The 18,134-nt window shown below is 39.7% G+C and overlaps 3 protein-coding genes across 3 annotated transcripts; all 3 read left to right on the forward strand.

Moving 5' to 3' along the window:
- Positions 1-67: 67 nt before the first annotated feature.
- On the forward strand, positions 68-1,543 carry C922_04007 (hypothetical protein; the record flags this gene model as incomplete). Its single annotated transcript, XM_008819592.1, has 1 exon — positions 68-1,543. The coding sequence occupies one exon, from the start codon at positions 68-70 to the stop codon at positions 1,541-1,543; it is 1,476 nt and encodes a 491-aa protein (XP_008817814.1).
- A 2,513-nt stretch (positions 1,544-4,056) lies between these two features.
- On the forward strand, positions 4,057-4,791 carry C922_04008 (casein kinase II subunit beta; the record flags this gene model as incomplete). Its single annotated transcript, XM_008819593.1, has 1 exon — positions 4,057-4,791. The coding sequence occupies one exon, from the start codon at positions 4,057-4,059 to the stop codon at positions 4,789-4,791; it is 735 nt and encodes a 244-aa protein (XP_008817815.1).
- Positions 4,792-8,200: 3,409 nt separating this feature from the next.
- C922_04009 (hypothetical protein) lies at positions 8,201-18,013 on the forward strand (the record flags this gene model as incomplete). The annotated part of the gene is made up of 1 exon (XM_008819594.1): positions 8,201-18,013. The coding sequence occupies one exon, from the start codon at positions 8,201-8,203 to the stop codon at positions 18,011-18,013; it is 9,813 nt and encodes a 3,270-aa protein (XP_008817816.1).
- Positions 18,014-18,134: the final 121 nt, after the last annotated feature.

Here is an 18,134-nt window from a genome sequence, read left to right on the forward strand (position 1 = left end):
CAAAGGGGGGTAGCACCTCTTTTTTTTTCCCCACCCCCTCCGCACTCCTTCCTGTGCGTTCCAAAAAATGTTTCAGAACATACAAACCATAATTTTAGATGTGAACGATGGGGAGATGCGGGCAGGGTACTCGGGTGAGTGCTCACCCAGATACAATTCTAACTTAATCCTAGGGTTACCGGTAGGTCACAACGCTACCCTAAAACATACAATTTTCCCTTTATTACCAGAAATAAAAAGAGATAACGTGGAACTGCTATACGGTATGAAATACATATATGATGATAATAATAGCAGCAAGTACGACATCAATTTTGACGTAATGGAAAAACTTCTGGAAGACATATCAGGGAGTAAAGCATTGGATGATAATTTTCAAGACCATCCCATTTTGTTAACAGAGCCAAACAAAACAGATAGGCTGTATCGAGAAAATTTTACAGAATTGATGTTCGAGACGCATAATGTATATCAGCTATTCCTCTCCAGAAGAAGTGTCCTCTCTTGCTATGGATGCGCAAGGACATCTGGCCTAGTTCTCAACGTTGAACGAAATTGCACCAATTTGTGTGGAATACAAGAAGGATATATCTTTCAAAAACACATCGAAGAGGTCCCCATAGGAGGGGACCTAATCGATCGAATTTATCTAGCTTATATAGAAAATGTAAAAAATATTAAAATATATCCCTACTTTACTATTGAGAAAGGTCAAAGTAGTGAAAAAAAGAGCAACGAAATTAGAATTTTAAAATGCCCCTTGGTTACAAAATCGTATTATCTTTGGGGATCTCTTCATGTAGCTAGTCATTTAAAAGAAAACTTAGGTAATGAATGTCATCCCATGGTTGATAAAAATAAAAGAAATGCAGACAATAATGAGAGTAATACCAGTTATAAATTACCCGACGGTAGTATTATAGATCAAAATACTTGCGAATCGTTAAAACTTATTTTCCCATACATATTTTTTAAAAAAAAATACAACCAAAATAGTATAAGTAAATTAACCGGAATGACAACACTACATAATATGGACTTTAACTCATTTTATGATTCGCTAAGAACGTTAAAACTTCCAGTTTTATACAAACATAATTACAGGATTAATGTCAGCAGTTCAGTTGTAGAGAGAGTACCAGACAACCCAGCTGATAAGAACGCCAACATATGCAACTCAGAGCAAATTGATACTTACTTTGAAATATTCGATGGTCTACAAGATTTTATCAAAAAAGGAATTTTATCCTTTATATCTGCAAATATGAACTTAGATGAAGTTCTCAATTTCCTGATAGTGACTGGAGAATCCACCATGTTTCATAACTTTGTTGGAATTCTAAAATCGTACCTACCTTTTATAGACACAATAAAAGAGAAGAGCACACAAATTATCTATAGCAAAGGACCCGATCGGAAGTGCAACTGCTTTATAGGTGCTTCCATTTTGTCCTCCCTGGGTACGTTTCCGCAGTTCTGTATGACCAAAAGTGAGTACGAAGAGTATGGCGTGAAAAATATTGTCGATAAGAAGTGTGTATAAGGATAGAGGGGAAAAAAAAAGAGGAGTACCTATATACCAACTGCACAATATGAAGAACATCCCCCTTCTGTGACACAGACTTATCCCCAACAAAAGCTACACCTCTTGGAGAAGCGTAGTATCAGTTTGGTAACACCCATGCGGACCGAAATATATCCCTCCAACGGCGCTCCCATATGTACTCGAAAGCGATTGATACACTTTATAAGAGGACTACTTGCTCACGGGACATCACCCGTTTTGCAGAAATTTTGATATTTATTTTATTTTTTTTCTTTTTAGTTATGATTAAGCGTTTGTTAACGCGAAATGCATCCCTCGATGCATCGATGACGTTTGATCTGAATACGCAAAATGCATTTGTCCACACTCTCGTATTTGAATTTTTTCTAAACACTGCACACTTCGCATTTTTGTCTTTTACCCATTCTTGTAAAGAAAAAAAAAAAAAAAAAAGGCAAATATCAGAACACAGCGGGGATGAAATACTCCCCAATAACTTTACAATTTTTTTAATTCCATTTAAATATAAATTAAGCAGACGTTGTAGTGAGGATAACTAGGGTGGACCCTTTCGCCTAAGAATCGACTTATTGTGGAAACTCATAATGCGCGCACTTCTACAACACTATATATTGCTCGTGCTAGGACACCTCTTCGATGCACGAAATTGATGCGTCTTACAATTTAAAATGTTAGCACTGTTAAGAATGCCTCCTGAATGTTTGTGCAACGCGTGGGAATGAAAAATGGGCTGGTGTGTGGGCGCTGTGACGAGTGAAGTGAAGGCTAAAATGTTGCTGCCAAATTGTCATAACCCCACGGGCACTTCTAACCGATCCCACCTCAAAGAAGGACCAACCACGTAACGACGCCATCATCAGAAAATGGGACAGGAAAAAGGATAACTCATTTAGGGCACAACACAGCCGCTCTCACTTTATATTTCTTCCCCTTACAAAAAAAAAAAAATTCGCATTGTGTTCATCTCATCCCTCGTTTTCTCCGTTTCCAAAGCTGTATGTATAAAACTGGTTGCACCTTTTTTAATTTCACATAACAAGCAAACTTTAGACTTACTGATAAGCATATCACTTCTTATTCTCATAACGTGTATGAAAAAAAAAAAAAAACATAATGTGGGGAGGTGTACAACACTTCCAAATTAATTTCTACTTCGTTTTGTGGTGAATAAAAGCTCTTTCGCAAAACGGAAGTACATTCACATGTACGTTCTTAAATTTCAAACAGCTGAAAATTGCTCGTGCTTTTAATGGGCGCCCAGGGTGGGGTTATCTTCACGAGGTTGTTATCACCTTGGCATGCCTAAGAAGGGTAACACGTAAAGAATTCTTCTCAAGTACATACATAAGATGTACTATCCATGTACATAAAATTTATTAAGCATAGATTATTCATAATGTAATTTCACAGGTAGAGGCTTGCCTTGTTCACGGCAATCTGCCGAAAGTTAGTGGGGCGGGGAGGAAATTAGGCCCCCTTACCAATCGAAATCGCAAAGGAAAAATAAAAATAATTACGCATTTGCACCACCATTGCCGTTATCCCCAATGTTTGCATATCTCTAATTTCTTTTTTTTTTTTTTTTCTTTTTCTGTTTTCCTTTTCTTACTCTATGATGAAATTAAAAAACGAAATGCCAAAGGCTACTTATCTCTATGCTCTTAATTAATACTGACATAATGTAAAAATATAAGCAAAGCCTAATTAATTTCCCCACGAGAACATATGCATATATGTATACATAAGTGAGTGTACGTACATGTAATTATTATTTATATGTATGTATCCTCTGAACTTCCGCGCTTTATCCCATTTATGTATACAATTCTTGCACCTTCTTCGCCAAGTTTTAAGTGGTGGTAACTTTTAGCAGTTCTCACCCTTCCCCTAAAGGTCAAAGAGAAGGTCCAGCCCACGAAAGGGAACACTCCACGGGGAATGTACATCATGTACATGTGCATGTTTATATATATATATGTTTATATAAGACTACCAGTTAGTAGCCCCTCCACTTCGTGATCGCGCTTTCAAAGAAATAATAACAGCACGTGTCGCAGCGAATTATGCCAGTCGTTTTTACAAACACGGAAAGGAACGAACGGAGAAACCTATTCCCACCACCTGTAAAAAAAAAAAGAGAAGTAGAACAAAAATCGAATGTCCAGATATTCAAAATAAAGGCACATTTTTACAAATTTGAAGAGCTCATTTGTGGAAGTTTGTTAAAAGATGCTCATATCTTGACCATCCTGTCATAACAGAAGCGTAAAACTGGTTTCCCTTTTTTTATGTTCGCTCCATACCGAAAGGGTAGAGGAAATTGTGGCGAGTACATTTGCAACTTTCCCCCCCCCTACTTGCCTCCCTACACGCTGCACAAGTATTACTAATGTGTACATATGTGTATGCATAAGCTAAGATAGGAAAAAGCAGTTCATACCACGCGGAAGTAGCAGACACAGACGCATATTCAAGGTGAAGAGGTCAAAATGAATATTAGCGACTCGAACAAAGATGTCAATGATTCCAAGTCAGATAAAAGTACATCGTGGGTAAAATGGTTCAACAGTAGAGCCCTCAGCAATTTCCTAGTCGAGGTAGATAATGAGTACATTACAGATTCTTTTAATTTATACGGATTAAAATCGGAGATGCCCAATTTTAACCATTTATTGTCCATAGTAGCTGGAGACGCTCCTGATGAAGATGACGCTAAGAACGCATTTGGAAAGGATGCCGTCTGTTTATATTCATTAATCCACGCACGATTTATTACGACTCCCAAAGGGCTGTCATTAATGAAGGATAAGTATATCAAGGGCGATTTTGGAAGCTGCCCAAGAGTTAGTTGCTCTCGACATAATGTACTTCCAATTGGTCTGTTCGATCAAATTAAAATTGCAAAAGTCCATATTTATTGTCCACTGTGTCAAGAGATATACAAAATACATGAAGAGGAAAAAGTATATTTGGATGGTTCCTTTTTTGGGACATCCTTTCCTCATATACTTTTGCAAACCTATCCTTACTATGCTACTTTGAAAACTCCCTCTTACTGCACCTCCAAAATTTTCGGATTCAGTGTCTACCAAAATTTTACCAGAACGGAATATAAAATTGCCAAGGGGGAATTTGGGAAATTGTCTAGAGAAAATTTCCTTAAAAAAAATCCAAAGTATTTAAAAAAATTAAAGAAAGAAGAATTGCAAATTAAGGATACTTAAACGTGGCTAGATTTTTAACTATGAAAATCTACATTTAACGCCAATGTATTTTTTTTTTCATTTTTTCCACCTCCCATCAGTGGTTAAAAAAGTGTAATTAAAATTTTATTTGATTCTCCTTTTAAATGTATGTGTGCGTGTATGCCTTTGGGTATGTATATGCATAGGTTTATGTATAAACGTATTTACAAGGGCATACACATACACCTCAATCAACAAAACATATTACCCCCCCTCCGCTGAGTGGATGAATCCATCCGCATCCATCCCAGGCATGTGTTTCTGTTACTCCCTCTCCCTCCATTTTTTTTTTTTTTATATATGTTTTGTATCAATTGAATAAATAGAAAAAACACTTATTCCTATTTGTAAATATAAACGTTATATTTTTTAAAGCATATCTCAAGTTCACCAACATATGCTTATATGTATGCTTTTGTGACTTTACGTAAATATATGGAAAAAAAAAGAAGAAAACTAATTCGAAAACTAATTTTTGTAATAATACAATTAATAGTGTTAAAAAAAAAAAGAGGAAAATTGAATTCCTTTTTTATTCCTTACTGTTTCGTGTCCGTTCCAAAGTGGCCATATCATAATGCCGACTTTTTGCTAACGCTGCGTTGGTTTGTACTATTCATCGTTTTGCAATATTGATGCGAAGTTTTGGCTATCCCCATTACTGGTTTTCATGATATCCGTTTTTTTTTTCTTTATGTCACTAAAGTGGAAAGAAACATTATCGAGTTTTTTATTTTGTCCAATTTGTGAATAGGCTAACCGGCTGCAGCATTACCTTTTGCAGCTCACTTTGTACCTTAAAAGTGATACATAAAAAAAAAAGCATTTCACGATACCTTTCTAAGATAGGCACACCCTTACGCTGATATTGAAAAGGCAAAATTTTTTCCACTTATTGCAATTTTTATTTTGAACCAGAACAAACAAATAAAACCTTTTGTGAAAAGAAAAAGAAAAATTCATGACAGAACTTACACAACTGTTGGGGGGAAAAAAATGTGTCATTTATCCCAACGAATGAGCAGATACTCCCAGCCTCGCCTCTTCACGTACGGTTAAGCCGAATCTACTAAACTAATGGTCATGACTCTGTGCGTGTATAGAACAAAACACTCGCTCGCGTGCTACTAACTTTTACATGTGTGTGAATCCCTACATTTGAACATTTTCACGCTTGATCATTTGCACATTTATCAAAATAACGTACCTCTTAACAACGTTACCCTCACGCAAAGAAATAACCGCACTATATGTTCCAGCACCACAATAAAAGAGACCTTTTATTCACCCTTAAAATCTATGTGGCCTACAGGGATGCACCAAATAGACGCGCCAATTCTACTTCAGAATAACGCTGAGATGTGCACCACGCAATGATATTTACTTTTGTGCTAACACTCATTTCTTTGTTTGCTCTCACATGTATTATGTGTACCACTTTCAACCCTGTGCGCACTTTTCGACATGGTAGTGGCATTAATACAGTCCCCTCCGTGGGAATTTTTTTCCTTTTTTTGCTTCCATCTCTGCTCCCTTTTTTGGCTTCCTTTTGATCTTTTCCTTTTATGTTTCTTTTTTCCCTCACCTTCGCTTGCGAACAGATCCCTACATATTTGTGCAAGCACGGGCACAAAAATAAATCAACATGTTTACATAAAATTAACCCAACAGTGGCGCATATTTTACTAATTCTCGTGGCGCACGCCGACCCCATGCGAATCTTATCTGTGTCGTCACATGTGAATAAAAACGAAATCGTAAACGTGATGAAAAAAGTGCACACATTTTTGAAGTTTATTTTATAATTAGGACCCTGGCTAATTAAAGCATAAAAAAAAAACGTAGAACTGAAAGGAGCTAGCTCCTATTTGCATATTGCACAAAATTGTTAACAAAATAAGCAGTTCAATCCCTCCATCGAAAGAAACTCCTTTCTTCAAATTTAAATGGAAATTTTTCACTTATAATTTTTTAAAAATATCCGTTACTTAGCGTAAAAAAATATATCAAGTCGCGCCAGTTTCATAACATAAAAAAATGTGTGCCGAGAAAAGCTTACAAGGGGGGGAAATAAAAAAGAATTGAAAAAACGAAAAGGCAAGGTGAGAAGGAGGAACACGTAAAACATGTACGCTCGCACGTATGTACATACATATGCATATACATACATATACACTCATTTGCATACCTATTCTTATAACGAATGAACCAAATTGACACCCAGGAATGCATGTAGAAAGGATGTAGTTTCGTGAAAAATTGCTGCATGCGACTGTAACCAGGTTTCCAACCCCTTTCAGCGCGCAGTGTGCCTGCCGCCTAATATGTGAAATGAAAGCGTGCACGTCTGAGTGTGGGAATAAACGCCAGAATAATTGTGCCTATATGTGGGCCTATATACGAGTAACTATACTTATACCTATGCGCATACCTATACGTGTGCGCGGGTCGCACGTAAACATCTTCCCAAGTGTACGCAGGAGGCACGCGCGAGTACGCTTAATTGCACGAAGGCAGTGCCACGTGAAGGACATCCAAACGTTGGTATACACGCATATCGCAGGGACGTTTCATCCACGTTATGGTGACTCACGTGCGCTTAAAAAATAGAAGATTGCACCAGCACATCATCCTTATATATTAAAAAAAAAATGTGGCAAAATAAAAATGTAGTATGTACATACTTTATAGAAAAAATAAAAGCTCCTTATGGGAAAAAAAGATATATTAAGCAGTGGACGAATAAAACAAAGAAATGAACAAGCGACAAAACGAGCATGCTAACAAACGAACGCGCGACCAAATGAGGAAATGTATAACGCAGTATATTGCAAAAAAAAATTGTTTTTAAGATTTATTTTGCATTGCTGTATTTTACGCTCATATAGAAGATAAAAAAGCGCACCATATTTTTTACAGAGTTTGCAAAAACCCTGCGTACATATTTTCGACAAGAAAACAGTATCGCGCCAACACACAAAATTGAGAGAAGGGCAAAAAAGGAAAGATTTTAAAAGAAGGGATACATGCATATATGCATACGTGTACATCTTCATGCATGTACATCTTCTACGTGCACATCTTCATACGTCCATATGTTTACGCCGCATGCTTGCACATAAACTGGCAGGTACATACAGGCATAAACTCTTACATACGTATGTACGCACATATATGCACCCGTCCCCACTTGTACTCGCACTGAGGCACATTCCAAATTATACCTACACGCGCGGGTATATATTGTAAGCCTACAAATAAAGAGAAGAAGGTTGAGAGAAGAGAAGGCGAATAAGGAAAGAGGCGCTGCGAAAATATATAACTTGCCCGATACCACATTATACAATATACAGTATAGGTAGAGGAAAAACAAAACATGTGCTAGAAAATGAATAAGAATTTCAACATAAATGTTCAGGTGGACAATGCGTTCCTCAGTGAACACGAGGTTGAGGTGAATGGTTATTTCGCGAAATTGTACACGGGGGAAATTACAGTGGACACGATGATAGATATCATGAAGAGCTTGTCATGTTCCCCAAAAGGGTCCAAAAATAATGATGTGTATAAATCAATGTTATTAATTTTGTTTAATGAGTGTAAGTTCTTCCCAAAATATCCGTCAGAAGAGCTGGACACTACTGCACAGCTATTTGGGAAGTTAGTAAAGCACAACTTATTGCTATCCTATGGAAATACCTTGGCTGTTGCATTGAAGTGCATTCTGGAAGCTTTTAAAAAAGGAAATGATTCTAAAATGTTCAATTTTGGAATTACGGCCTTAGAACAGTTTGAAGATTCTCTAATATGTTACCCTAGTTTTTTGTCTTCCTTGATAGCGGTTACTACCTTAAGGCAGTACAACCCGCAATACGTCATTCATTGCAGTAATTTATTGAACACCCTTCCAGAGCACTTCAGAAGTTTACCTTACATAGATGCCTCTACAATAGCAAAAATAAAACACCTCGCAGAAATTGGTGCAAACAGTAGCACAACCGATGCGAATATGTCTCAGGCGTCTAATGATGACGTAAAAAAAGTCTCAACCCATAATGCAAACAATTTGAAAAATGTAAATAATTTAATTCCCTCCATGGGGATAACCACGGGTAGCGGCCTTGTTGACAATACAAATGTAAGTAACAACGTCGGCGGCGCCAGCGGCTGCAGCAGTAACAACAATAACGGCGCCATCGCCAACGCGCTAAACAGTATGCTCAAGGGGAACAGCGGTAATAGCACCAACCTAACTAATGACAACGTGCTATCCTACATCAGTGACATTTTACCAAACAACTCAAGCCTTGTTCACAACAACCCACATCTGCAGTCCAGTTTGCAGTCCAATCTGCAAGCCAGCCAGAACACCAATCCACACACCCTAGGTAGAACTGATCATGTTTTAAAAAATAAAAACATAAACGATAACCTAAACGGTAGCTTTAACGTAAACATAAACAGCTTATCCTCCCCCGCTAAACACCAGAACGTCACTACCAATGTGAACCTGGTAAACGGTGATAAGCCAAGCACCCCTTTTGGGGCCATGAATCAGTTATATGCCAATCGGTCCTACGTATCTCCAAATGGAAGCAACCAAGTTAACCGAATTTTAATCACCCAAGGCAACCCGTTCAACCTTGGGGGTAGGGAAATTGTCTCCCTCAGTAATTCTTCCATTGTCAGTGAGCAGGCAGGAGAAATCGGAATGAGCAGTGTGCCCGATGGGATCAAACGCCCGAATGTTAATCTGAATGGCGATAACGGTGACGGCATCAGCATGGGCATTGGGAACAACCTCGCAAGTGGCAACCCGCTCAGCAGTAGGGACAAAGAGGAGCAGTTGTGCCCAATAATGGAATCGTTCTACGATCGAATCCAGGTAAAGCTACCACCTAATTTGAGCCTAAACAACATCGGGGGGTTCGGATTAGGCCAAATAGAATGCCTAATGGACAACACCGATTTAACTAAAAATATTATTGTACCATCGTCCCTAATAATAGGCGAAGTGTTTAGCATTTTTAACACCCTCTGCTCATTCAATATTGATGAGAAAATTAAAATATTAAAAGAAGTCATGCAGCCAGAGCACTACAGCTGGCTAGCCTTTTACATTGTCAAATCCAGGGCCTCCAAGGAAGTAAACCTCCACGAAGTATTCCTGGAGTTTATTGATAAACTAAGCTATCCTATGCTTATCGACACCATCATCAATATGACCTACGACTGCATACTCATCCTGTTCAAATACATAAACGAATTGAGAGAAGTTAGTGCATTTAAAACAGTTCTCAAAAATTTAGGCTCCTGGTTAGGGTTCATAACCCTAGGGAGAAATAGACCCCTAAAATCGAAAATATTAGATTTAAAGTTAGTTCTATTTGAAGCCTACGAAAAAGGCTGCCTAGTTTGCATATTACCAATGGTATGCAGAATTTTAGAATCTATAAAACTGTCTAAAAATTTTAAGCCCCCCAATCCGTGGACCACAACTATGCTATGCTTACTAACCGAAATTCATGAACTCCCAAATGTGAAGACGTACACAATATTTGAGGTAGAAATTCTGTTTAAAAATCTGGCCTTAGATATTCATGCCTTCCAGAATAAAACCACCTTACTGAGTAAGCGGAGTGTCGCACAAAGTAAGAAAAGTGAGTTGCTCATGCCAAAAGGTGGTGACAACAACCAGGACAATAGCACCGCCTTACCTGTAAGTGAGGACCCGAAGAATCTCCCACGCAGAGAAGGCCTAACAAGTGTTATTAATAGTCATATAGGTAGAGTAGAAGGTGGATTGACTTTGAACCCCAGACTGGAAGAGTTGGAAAATGCCGCAAATATTACCGCCAGGGACATACCGAGTAGTTTGCCGAATAATACGCGACCGAGTTCGAGGATCATCCCAGAAAAAGTGGAGATAACTAGACGAAACAATAACCTTCCAAGTTATAACGTTGATTATGTCAATTCCGAATGGAGCAAAGATGATGCCATCAGAATTGATGCCCTGACAAGTGACATGACGTTAGTTTCCACCTTTCCCCCACCAGATATGAATCTAATAAATTCTAGCTACCCCAAAAAGGTGACTGCTAGCGGAGTTACAAAAGTAAATGCTATGGGTGAGCAATACGCCCCCAATGTGAGCTATGCCACTAGTGCCAACTATGACGGTAGTGCCCGCTATATCGGTAATGTCAGCTATATCGGCAATGCCAGCCATATCGGTAATGCCAACGATTATGATAACAACGCTAAATACTATGACAAGGGCGCCGACTACTTCGACGGCACTGCCAACTACTACGACACTAACGACAATATGGACACCCCAGACATTTCCATCGACAGCAATTTAATTAATAACAAAATTAATAGTAGTAAGTTTTTGCAGAGCCTGAACAATGCAGTGATTATATCTTCCTCCATAGCCCTTTTTCAAATCCAGCCGGGTTTAAAAAGCTTAGTTACTATAGCGTTTTATCAAGCCATTAGGGAAATCATCGCAGCTATATTAGACCGATCTGTAGCTATATCCTGTGTTACAACGAGGGAAATTGTGTGCAAAGATTTCTGCCTAGAAAGGGATGAAACTCTAATTCGGAAAGCGGCCCATATTATGATTTCCTCCCTAGCTGGTTCGTTAGCCCTAGTTACGTGTAAAGAACCTCTGCGTATTTCTCTAACGCACCATTTAAGACATTGGCTAGAAAAAACAAGCACGAAGGATTGCAACGACCAGGTTTTAATTGAACAAGTAGTTCAAATTCTAAGTGCAGATAACCTAGAATTAGGTTGCAGTCTCGTCGAACAGGCAGTCATTGAAAAAGCTATCAAAGATATTAATGAAGCATTGGAACCTACTCTTTTATCCAGACAAGTAGCCAAAGAAAATAGAATCCCTCTTAATGATCCCATTCATCTTATGAAGACGAAAAAATTGCAGCTAGAAATCGCTCACTATCTAAAGTTAGGATCGCCTGTGACGAATAATCAGCTGCAAATATATAAAGACTTCCTAAACATAGCCCCGCTGAAAAAATTACATGCCGCTGCCAAAGCGCTGACGAAAATATACACAAAAGTGAACGATGTGAATGTAGAGAATAATCAACAAGGAGGTGGAACCCTCATGCATGCACTCTTCTCAAATTCGAACTTACAGAAGAAGGAGGAAAAAGTGGACTATCCAAAAAATATAAACGAGGAGAAGAGAACAGTTAATGAGCCCCCAATTGGAATACCAAAAAGTGATCCCACGGTACCCAGAAACACCAACAAGGATTACAATATAAATGATGGTGTAAAGACTGAGAAAATTGTAAACAGCGCGAAACGGAACGCGAATGTAAGTACCCTCTCCCAATCCACTTCACCCTCTGCAGTCTCGCTAGCCACAAATTCGCAGCTGCATAGGATTCTGAACAAATTAGAACTTGCGACTAACCAACTGAAAGATGCCATTAAGGACATCCTCATCTTACCCCCCATATTGTTTAACATAAATAAAGAAAAGCCTTCCGACAATATAAACAAAATGAGTCTCCACATTTTGTATAGCCTGTCCGTGGATGGAAGCATATTTAACCTAATTAAATCCATCCCAGAAATAGCAGCGCTAACACAACATAAAAACGAGACCATCATTTCATACTCGAACAGAATTTATAAATTCCTTTTTGAGGTTATCCCCCCTAACAGTAACAAGACACCTTGGGTTTATCGATCCAATGACCCGTCTGGAATATACTTGGAAGTATTTCTATGCATCCTGGAAAAGCTAAAAAAGAAATGCCCCTCGTTAAAAGAACACATAACGAATTTTATAATGTCGGATGATTCTTCGTCCCCCTCGAATGACAACTCACCAAGTTGTAGTAAGCCCCTTTTTTCCGCATCAAACGTGGTGAAGGAGAAAGAATCATCAGACGATGTAACAAAACTGGGAAGCGAATTTTCCTCTACCACGAATAGCAACTCAAATCAGGGTGGCCACCAAAATAAGAACGAGTCAGAAGCAAAGTGTCACAATAAAGGAGTGCCCAAACTAAATGCAAATGTGATAGCTGGCTTCATAAGGTACAACCTGGTCGACATGCAGAAATATAAATATTACCTAGTAAGGCAGCTCAGCACCAACATGTCTAGCATCAATGCCAATGCAGAGTTTGTCACCCTGGTGTTGAAAAAAATTTTAATCGACTTCCAAATTTTCAGATACGACGATTTTGAAAACATATTTATCATTTTAAATAACCTGAAGGAGCAAAACATTCTGACCAACAAAATTATTTTTTTCAACGATTCCCCCCCAATTGATACCAACGTCGCCATCGAAATGTTAACTGAAGAGGCCAAAAAGATTCAAGGAAAAAAAGATGCTGTCATTTTTTCAGACCTGCTACACGTTTATGAGGAATATTTAAAAAGTGATGATGAGCATGACGAGGAGCAGGATCAAGAGGTGTCCAGAGGTGCCGACACAGATCAGATGACGCTGCGAATGGGGATGGACAGGAATGTCACCGATGCGGACTGTAAAAAGGGACAACTGCAAAGGAACCAAGTGGAAAATGGTAGAAATTCACAACACGCGCAGGGTGAAAGTGAGGAAAGGGGGGAGCATGGGCTGTATTACTCAAATGAGACACTAAATGGAAAAGAAGCGAAAGAAAACACATTCGAATTGAAATGCACAAGGACAAATAACAACTTCCATCTGAACCAAATAAAAAAAAGCGAGTTGCTGAAAAACCCACTGGAATATTTTAAAAGAGGATATAATCAGTTAAGTGAAGACCTTTTAAGCGCCCTAATTGATGAACAGAATTTCGATAAAATTCAAGATGAGCTAAAGAGCGTCGACAACTTTGGTCTCCTAGACATGGAGGGGATCAGGATGCAGACAGGTGAAGATGTGCGCCTGCACGAGAGAGGCGAAAAGGCCAAGTCAGCCCTCAGTACGCGCACCAGCACCAGCAATAAGAGCAACGCGGACGGAATCGTGATAAGTAAGAGGAACCAGGAAAACAAAGCAAATGCGCAGCCTTGCCACTCCAAGCGACAGGCCAAGAGGGAATACAAGAAAAATCTAAAAATTTTAATGGATCCAGAATACATAACCACCCTGACGCAGATAATCGATTTCTGCCTGAACATGGACTGGAATATACTGCAGAAAAAAAAAAATAATAAATATTTCAAAGACAAAGGGGTGGGAGGCATCAGAGTAGTTCCAAAACCGCAGAAAATTCCAAAACAACATGAACAGATCATTAGTATTTTTTTTTTTCAGTGGATAAAATTAATCAACCTTAAGAATGTGGATAACCCTAACCAGAGTTATGTTAAATTTTTTCAAAACATATCCAACCAAGGATTGCTACGAATCGATAACAACACGGATAATTTCTTTGCCGTGTGCATTTATAAAGCTGTGGAAGGAGGGACCTGTATTAGCACCGTCAACTCCAGTGGGCCCATCGTGGAAAGGGGGAAAACCATCAACGTGTTAGATAATGCCCACAGTGCAAATGGAAACATTGGGTTGGATTATCCAGCCGCTACAAATTGTGCGCAGCAAAACAATGACACTTCGCTAACGTCACAGAAGAGAGAATTCCCAAATGAAACAAGCGATCCCATCCAAGGGGGCCCAACAGAAGGGGACAATAATAAACCGAACGGAGCATGCCTCCCCAGTGGCGAAACTAAAATCGATGGAGCACACGAAGAATCATCCCACTTGTACAAAAACAAAGTGACGAACAAAAATGCAGAAGAGGGCACACAACGGTTTGACAAAAATGGCAGACTAGCAGAACAAAGTAGTAGCGACGAAACAAAAGAACCAAGAGCAAAAAATAACAACAGCAGTAAATGTTCCCAAGTTTCTGATGAAAATCGTTCCTACATAGAATCAACAAACTTAACTTTTTATTCCAATATGTCCAGTTATGGCCAGTCTCATTCAGATGACGAAGAAGAATTCTACCTTGACCCTTTATTAAGAAAGCAGAGAATGACAAGACAAATGCAAGTAAAAAAAAGCGAAATGTTGAGGAACTTATCTTCTGCCATCAATGGATCGGCGGACGTCGACTTTGTGTCAAACTCGGATAAAAAATTTAACAAATCGGAGACCCATTTCGAGATGAAGAGGAGGAACAATGATGGTAGTCGAAATGAAATGGCGTCCCATTTGAAGGGCATTTATAAAGACGGAAGTCAGGTCGAGTCGGACGGGGAAGAAGTTGAGGAAGACGAAACGGAAGAGGCGGAAGAAACGGAGGATGAACTGCATGAGGAGTTAGACGAAGTAGAAGTGGATGATGAAGTTGAAGGGGAGGAAGCAGAAGTGGATGAGCTAGATTCGTACGAGCTAGAAGCAGACGATGTGGGAGAGATGGACGAGGAGGAAGAGTCGGGAGAGGAAAACCACAGGAACGACGCAGATGAAGAGGAGAACCAGGGCGAGGAAGATGATGTGGTGGTGCAGAACGACGAGGAAGGTGAAACGCAAATTGAAAGCGACGAGGGAGACGAAACGGAGGCTGAGGAGGACGAAGCGAATGAAACAGACGAGGAGGACGAAACGGAGATCGACGATGGCTATCACGGAAGTGAGAATTACGAGGTGGAGGAAGAACAGCAGCAGTGGCAACAGTTAGAGGAGGGCAAGGAAGAATCCGACGAGGTAGAAACCAGCGAGGATGTAGCCGACGAGGTAGAAGCCAGCGAGGATGAAGTCGACGTGGAAAATACGCACAACAATGGTGAGAGCGACGATGAGGACGTCCACCACTACCACTGCGACATGCGCGACCGCTGCGCCTACGGACAGCCAGGGGGGGGCAACAAAACCGGAGCTGCCACATCTAGTGCAGAACAGCCTGCGAGACTGGAAGGAAATTCCCAGTTGAACGACGCGATTGACACTCTGTCTCTCGATGGCCTGGCGAAAATGATCATCTGTATGATGAAGCTAGTCGACACGCAGCAAATTTCGCCATTTATTCTGTTTCAAAAGGTGATGAACGTATTTTGTAGAATCGTAGTGATGGAGTCGAGAAGGAAAAAAAGGAACTTCAACCAAAGACCATACTTTCGCCTCTTCCTATCTATCCTAGTGGAAATAAATAAAAACGAGAAATACTTTGAGCAGTCGTACAATAAGTTAATCCTAGCCCTGGGATATTATTTGTGTATTCTGAATCCATTACGAGTACCGACATTTATCTTCGCCTGGCTAGAATTGATTAGCCACAAATTGTTTCTACCAAAAATATTGAAAACGTCCAAGGGATGGTGTATATACAACAAGCTACTAATCTACTTGTTAGAATTTCTGTACGTGTTTCTAAAGAATGCATATCTAACCCCCCCCATAAAAATACTTTACAGAGGGACACTTCGAATGCTGCTAATTTTGCTGCACGATTTTCCAGAGTTCCTTTGTGTATACAATTTCTCATTTTGTAACTCCATCCCGTTAAATTGTGTCCAGTTGAGGAATCTAATCCTGTCGGCTTTTCCAAGGAATCTTAAACTGCCCCATCCGTTTTATCCCAATTTGAAAGTAGACCTCCTACCAGAAATGAAGGTAGTCCCAGTTATCCTAAACAACTTCACATTTATTCTAATTGACTATAACATAAAGAAGGACATCGATGATTATTTCGTCACCAGAAATGCTACATGCTTAAAAAAAATTCATCAAAAATTGCTTGTCAGAAATAAAATGAAAGCTTTATATTTGAAAACCAAGTACAACATAGCATTGATAAATGCCCTCGTGTTATATATTGGTATGTCCCTTCCTTCGCAAATTCTAATGATTGACAAAGTTTCAGAGTCCCATCCTGCATTGGAAATAATCCTACATCTGACTTATAAGTTAGACATGGAAGGGAGATATTATTTGCTCTCCTCCATCGCCAACCATTTGAGATACCCCAATGCACACACTCACTACTTTTCTTGTCTCCTTCTCTGGATTTTTAACATTTCCAAGATGGAAATTGTAAATGAACAAATTACTGGGATTTTGCTAGAGAGACTAATAGTTCATAGACCTCACCCCTGGGGACTACTCATTACCTTCATTGAGCTTATTAAAAATCCCATCTTTAAATTCTGGCAGTGTTCCTTTGTGCATGTTAACTCGGACATAGAAAAATTGTTTCAATCCATAGCGCACTCGTGTCTTGTCAACCAGATGGAGCACATCAACGGAGTCAACACAGTTGGAGCAGATGGGGCAGTTAGCGCAGTTATCGCAGCTAGTGGCACCAATCAGGGAACCCACCACTCCCACACAACGAGCGATGTGAATCCGACCAATGCGAGGAATCTTCACCCCTGTAACGACAGGATCAACGCAGACTTGAAAATGTTTACCCTACCAAATGAGCCCAATTCGAATAAAATAATGTCCAATGCTCATCACCAGAAGCAAGGCAGCAACACTAGCAGCAGTATCCCAAATGGATACACCCAAAAAAATGAGCACACTGTAAATGGAAATATTGGCATGAGTAACCACCTTGCCCATGGAACTAACGATGATCATTTCAGGAAAGCAATAAGTGGCGACCATCTAAATGACTACACAGCAAAAGGTAACGTCTACCCTGGTGCATTTGAACAAACCCCCAGGGTTCATCCCAATGTGTTAAGAAGTTACATCAATTACAATGAGAGCAATTCGATCGAGACGGATAATTATAGCCTCTCCAATAATCGTATCGTTCAGAGGAATCATCCCTTCAGTGGATATGCCATCCCTCCCCATATCGTTGCAGAAAGTAACACCCGCAATGATTTTTACCACCCCCAAAATTTAGACCACTTGCTTGGTAAAAGTAATAAAATCCTAGATACTGATCGTCAGAGCGATTTCGGAGAAATGCAAAGGGGAGTGCCGAATGGCAGTCTTAGTACCACTGAGAGTGGAAGGAATGCACCCCCCGTTAGAGGAGGTATCCGTGCGGTCATGGGAAGTGGCACAAATTTGGGGTTCCTTGCCGACTTGCACCCCAACCGAAACCTCATCAACAACAACATCAGCAACAACATCAGCAACAACATCAGTCTTAATTCCTGCAACAACAGCGTGGAGAGTTTGATTAATCTGACGAATTACTCCGACATGAGAAACGGCAGCAGTAATGCAAACCATGGTGGTCAGTGAAGCGCCAAATTGTGAAGGGGACGCCCATCTGAAGGAACGTATGTCTCCGTATGGAAGTATCCACAAACGAGGTGAAGCCCCTCTCCATGGTAGAAGCGGGACGGAACACACTTAACCATAA

Source organism: Plasmodium inui, assembly GCF_000524495.1.
Source record: "Plasmodium inui San Antonio 1 unplaced genomic scaffold supercont1.19, whole genome shotgun sequence".
Classification (NCBI taxonomy): domain Eukaryota; phylum Apicomplexa; class Aconoidasida; order Haemosporida; family Plasmodiidae; genus Plasmodium; species Plasmodium inui.